The sequence below is a fragment of the Sapajus apella genome, unplaced genomic scaffold (genome assembly GCF_009761245.1).
Source record: "Sapajus apella isolate SASKATOON/1434 unplaced genomic scaffold, GSC_monkey_1.0 scaffold217, whole genome shotgun sequence".
In the NCBI taxonomy this organism is placed as follows: Eukaryota; Metazoa; Chordata; class Mammalia; order Primates; family Cebidae; genus Sapajus; species Sapajus apella.
Genome location: NW_022437157.1, coordinates 502909 through 508521, shown reverse-complemented (window position 1 = coordinate 508521; position 5613 = coordinate 502909). Strand labels below are relative to the sequence as shown.

At 53.7% G+C, this 5613-nt stretch overlaps 1 protein-coding gene across 8 annotated transcripts in view; it reads right to left on the bottom strand.

The window, feature by feature from the left end:
* LOC116544448 (saoe class I histocompatibility antigen, A alpha chain-like) overlaps positions 1 to 4548 on the bottom strand; it is a 187248-nt gene extending 182700 nt beyond the window's left edge. For 7 of the 8 annotated variants that reach the window (XM_032270840.1, XM_032270844.1, XM_032270838.1 and 4 more), the window contains exons 1-6: positions 3922 to 4548; positions 3519 to 3788; positions 3003 to 3278; positions 2129 to 2404; positions 1901 to 2008; positions 1420 to 1452 (exon numbers count right to left, since the gene is read on the bottom strand). In XM_032270840.1, coding sequence (XP_032126731.1) covers positions 1420 to 1452; positions 1901 to 2008; positions 2129 to 2404; positions 3003 to 3278; positions 3519 to 3788; positions 3922 to 4243 — 1285 coding nt within the window. In that variant the 5' untranslated portion in view covers positions 4244 to 4548. Of the gene's footprint in view, positions 1 to 1200; positions 1293 to 1419; positions 1453 to 1900; positions 2009 to 2128; positions 2405 to 3002; positions 3279 to 3518; positions 3789 to 3921 lie in introns of those variants that run through there. The other variant, XM_032270839.1, reaches the window with a different exon arrangement.
* Positions 4549 to 5613: the final 1065 nt, after the last annotated feature.

Below are 5613 nucleotides of genomic sequence, written 5' to 3'. Positions count from 1 at the left end.
AAAAAAAAAAAAAAAAAGTTTGGGGAAAAGATAGAAAATCCAGTCCAGGAAGGGAATTTGGAAGGAGGGCAAGAGGGACAGGGGACTGAAAATGTGTCTCCTGATACCACAAGGACTTTTATGTGTAGAGACCACCATAGGTGACATCCAAGTCCCTGGGATCACAGGTTTGGGTGGGAAAAGCAAGAGTCTACTGAAGGGCTAAGGACAATGGAGCAGCAAAGATGACAAACCAAGCAGTGACCACATAAAGCCCACAGTGGCCTGGGCACCCACTGGGCACATCCCCATCTACTTCCTCCCCTGCAACAAATCAGCACAAGAAACACGTGGACTGTGGAAGGTTCTCAGGTCTTGCATTTATTTTGTCTCTCGAATTTCAGGAATCTTCTCTATTTTTTTTTTTTTTTTTTTTTTGAGACGGAGTTTCACTCTTGTTACCCAGGCTGGAGTGCAATGGCCCGATCTCGGCTCACCACAACCTCCGCCTCCTGGGTTCAGGCAATTCTCCTGCCTCAGCCTCCTGAGTAACTGGGATTACAGGCACGCGCCACCATGCCCAGCTGATTTTTTGTATTTTTAGTAGAGACGGGGTTTCACCATGTTGACCAGGATGGTCTCGATCTCTTGACCTCGTGATCCACCCGCCTCGGCCTCCCAAAGTACTGGGATTACAGGCGTGAGCCACCGCGCCCGGCCAGGAATCTTCTCTTTTAATTAACCCATCAATCTCTCATAGAAATAATTTGAAGAAGTAAATTATATTCAGATTCTAATTTTAGTAGGAAAGTAAGAAGTTACAGCTCAGTGCACCATGAAGTTGAGATACAAATGGAGACATCCCAGCCCCAGGTCTCTGAACAGGAAAGGTGATCGGGGAAGGAATGCAGGTCAGTGTGCGGAAGGGGTCATGGTGGACGCGGGGCTGGGCTGGTCTCCCCACCTCCTCACACTATGCCTATAGGGACACAGACACATTCAGATGCCTTTGCAGTAAGAGAAGTCAGGGTTCTAGAAGTCACAAACGGAAGGTGTGGATAAATCTTGCCTCTCAGTCCCACACAAGGCTGCGGTCTCATGCTATAAAAAAAAAAATTCATGAACAAATTTATATCAGTCACACTTTAAACAACCCATCACCAGCTCAATACATCCAAGTCAAAGAAACCTCATAACACAGCTGTGCGCACTGTTCCCCACAACAACCCACACACATCAGCCCACCACCCCCACCAGGATCTCACCGTCACAAGCCATGAGAGACACATCAGAGCCCTGGGAACTGTCGCTGCCTGGGGTAGAACAAAAACAGAACCTGGTCAGAGCCTACAGGAAATGCTGTTAGCTGGGTGAGCTCCCCTACGGGCTCCTGACCACAATATCCCAATGATCTCAGGGATCAGCCTCCTTCATACTTACTTGCAGCCTGAGAGTAGCTTCCTCCTTTTTTATCTGTGGGAAGAAAATGTCCTGTGAGGAGGGGTCAGAAAGGTGGCACGGCCATGAGGTCGTAGAGGATCTCCTAGTCTTGGACCCCAGAGAAGTTTCCAGAAATGTGTGACTGCAGACTCAGGGAAGGATCAGGAAAAACAAGGAAAGCAGGTGTGGATCCTGGACCAACTGCCCTTCTAAGGACTGTCCTCAGCAGGGACCTTCCCTTGTGACCTGTGACTGCTGGGATCAGGTCCCCATCACCACAGTCATCAAGGTGATACATCTGTCCTTCATTGTCACAGGTGCTTTACACAAGAGTAAGTGCTGGCACACAGGGCCCAGGCTGGGTCGGCTCATGAGTGTGGATGATGCCTCCCAGTAACCAGGCAGGGCACACTTCTACCTGGGGCTTGGAACCCTCAGTGGGACAAGAAATCTCAGACCCCACTCCTAACCCTTTCCTCACCTGAGCTCTTCTTCCTCCACATCACAGCAGTGACCACAGCTCCAACGACTACAGCTCCAAGGACAGCAAGGATAACCACGATGGAGATGGTGCGCTGGGAAGGCGGCTCTGGAAAAGGAGGGGAAGGTGAGGGGCCCTGACCCCCAGGTCCCAGACCTGACCCTGCTGAAGTGCTGCAGAGGGGCTCCTGCTTTCCCCAAAAGGTATGACGTCCCATCCCCTCCTTACCCCATCTCAGGGTGAGGGGCTTGGGTAGCCCCTCGTGGTGCACATAGCATGTGTATCTCTGCTCCTCTCCAGAAGGCACCACCACAGCCGCCCACTTCTGGAAGGTTCCATCCCCCATGGGCCTGGTCTCTACCAGCTCTGTGTCCTGGGTCTGGTCCTCCCCATCCCGCTGCCAGGTCAGTGTGATCTCCGCAGGGTAGAAGCCCAGGGCCCAGCACCTCAGGGTGGCCTCATGGTCAGAGATGGGGTGATGTGACACGTGTGTCTTGGGGTGCTCTGCAGGAAAGAGTCAGAAAATTCAGGCACTTAGCATCTCTCATGGGACACCCCAGCAGCTCCTATGTGACCATCCTGAGAATGGACAGGACACCAGGGATAGGGAAGGGAGCACAGAACACAGACACCAGCCTGGACACAGGCATCTGGGATAATACCCTTTTCCTTGGAAAGTTCTAGTCTCAAGGGGGGGAACTGGGACTTCTGGCCCTGATCTGAGTGGAGGCCAAGGGACTCAGAGGAGCTGGAGTCAGACCCCCACACATATTGAATGTGAGGCAGAGGACAAGGCAGGAGAGAAAAATCCTGGTGCCCAACGCTGCTGTGGAGTCACAGGGAACCCCTGATCAGTATTCCTGTGATTGACTTCCCCTCCTTTCCCTCAGAGACTGCAACCCTTAATTGTATCAGAGAACAGGGCAGGCCCTCAGTGTCACTCTCTGTACAGGATCTGGAAACCCAGGATTCCTCTCCCTCAGGTCGGGGGCGGGGCGGTCGGGGATATTCTAGTGTTCGTCCCATTTTCCTCCCCTCCTTCTGCAAGGCCAGCCTGGGAGGTCCACAGGCGATCAGGGAGGTTCCCCCTGGCCCCTGGTACCCGCGCCCTGCAGAGTCTCCTTCCCGTTCTCCAGGTATCTGCGGAGCCACTCCAGGCACTCGCCCTCCAGGGAGGCTCTCTCTTGCTCCACCACATTGGCCGCCTCCCACTTGCGCTGGGTGATCTGAGCCGCCGTGTCCGCGGCGGTCCAGGAGCGCATGTCCTCGTTCAGGGCGATGTAGTCCTTGCCGTCGTAGGCGTGCTGGTGATACCCGCGGAGGAGGCGCCCGTCCGGCCCCAGGTCGCAGCCATACATCCTCTGGAAGGTGTGAGACCCTGGCCCCGCCCCTGCGTCAGCTCCGCCCAGCGAGCCCCGCCCCCGCCCAACCCGCGGGGATTTTGGCCTAAACTGAAAATGAAACCGGGTAAAGGCGGCTGTGTTTGTTCCGGGTCTAGGGGCTGGGCGGGTCCCGCAGCCCCGGGGTGGATCTTGGACCCAGAGACTCGAGACGACCCTGGCCGTCGGTGGGAAATGGGGAGGGGTCGTGTCCTGTGCCCCGGGCGGGGTTCACTCACCAGCCTCGCTCTGGTTGTAGTAGCCGAGCGCGATCCGCAGGTTCACTCGGGAAGTCTGTGCGTTGGCCTTGGCGATCCGTGTCTGCTCCTCCCAATACTCCGGCCCCTCCTGCTCCATCCACGGCGCCCGCGGCTCCATCCTCGGAATCGCGGCGTCGCTGTCGAACCGCACGATCTGCGTGTCGTCCACGTAGCCGACTTCTATGTACCGGGGCTCCCCGCGGCCGGGCCGGGACACGGCGGTGCTGAAATACCTCATGGAGTGGGAGCCTGGGGGCGAGGAGGGGTGAGACCCGCCGACACTCCTCCCGGCGCGGCTCCCCAGGTCCTGCGCCACCCCCCCGCCCGGCGGGCCCCTCGCTCCTCCCCGCAGAGGCAGTTTCCCTCCCGACCCCGCACTCACCTGCCCAGGTCTCGGTCAGGGCCAGGGCCCCGGAGAGCAGCAGGAGGAGGGTTCGGGGCGCCATGAGCGCCATCCTCGGCGTCTGGGGAGAATCTGAGTCCGGGTGGGTGACTGGGGACCTTAGAACCGGGACCGCGGCAACGCTGATTGGCTTCTCTAGAAACCCGGCACCCAATGGGAGTAGGAACTGGGTCCCCGTCGTGAGTATCCAGGAAGAAGGACCCGACACAGGTTGGGAGAGGAAGAGAAACTCTGCGGAGATGAGGAGTCCCCAACGCTGCGCCTCCCCAATCCATACACCGCCTTCGGGGTCTGAGACCATCAGAGCCACCCCTGGGGCCCTGGGACTTCGCCCTGACCCCGCTCGTCCTGTGCCAAGCGCTCTGTCTCAATGTCTCCCTGAGTCTTGGCCCAGGAGCTGCTGAGAAACCAGAGAGAAACCCTCAGCACGGGCCCCGTCCCTCTCCCTTCACTTTTCATCCGGTATCCCCGTCCCCGAACTGGACTCCCTGCCTCCCACTCCTTACCTGTCCCCCTGGACTCTTTTAGAAGAAAATTCACCCGAGGAAGCTTGCTACGAGAGAATGAACTCGCCCTGGGAATGGAGGTGTAGAGACAAGATTTGTTGTTGTTGTTGTTCAAATATGGAAAAATTTTGCCTGAGAGCATGAGATAGCATAGAGACCAGTTTGCTTTTTGTTTATTAACTACAGTGGGCAGCAGAATCTTGATAACTCCTGAATGATCAGGAACCTAATTGGTAAAAAAAAATGTGACTTTGGCCCCTTCATATATAAATGTGTCTAAAAGCATTACAACAGGACTCACAAAGCTCCTGTTTCACCTTCCCAGACAATGTATCTGTGACTCCCGCTTGTTGTATTTTAAATTTACCTTTACTCCATAGACCTGAGCTTCTGTGTGAGTCCAGGACATAGTAGCACACTGTTGCAACCAGGAGCCAGTACAGACTTCATTCACCTCACAGTCGCAAGTGTTCAGTGCAATCACAATGCCCCTCACCAGTGCTCATGCACTGCCTGTTTTTAGGAAGTGTCCACATCTAAGTGGTGTGTTTATTTTATAGGAACACTTAGTATTTTTTAAACCTGATTAACATAAGAAACAATTAGTTTTTAGGTAGACCTACATAAGGTATTAAAGCCCAACTGCAAAGAACACCCTGCTAGGCTCTGTAGATGGATGTGTTAAAAGTCTATAAAACAATGTGTTTAAACCTGAGAATTCTGCTGCCTTCAAATTCTTTCCCTCTGCTACTTCTCCTCACCTCCTGCTTCTCCAGCCCTTCCCTCCATCCCTCTCATCCCTCAGGCCTTCCTCTCCCTTTATTCCACACCACCCTGTCACTCCCGAATAGTGGCTCTAGCACTGTCCCATTACCTACTATGATGACTTCTCTCCATAGTGATCCTGCTACTGTGAATCAGAGTTTGTCATTTCTCCACATAAACACCTCAATTTTGTGAAGCTTCTAGAATGTCAGGCACATGAATATATGAGGGCATACCTGGTTCTGTGTAGGCACTAAATTAATTTTTGTTGACTGAGTGATTGAAACATGAGTGTATTAAAATGGACCACAGAAAATTACAAAATGTAAAACACTGACAAAGTTAAGACATTTTATTTTATGTAACTAGTGTGCATATCAATTCATCAATTTATTCCATG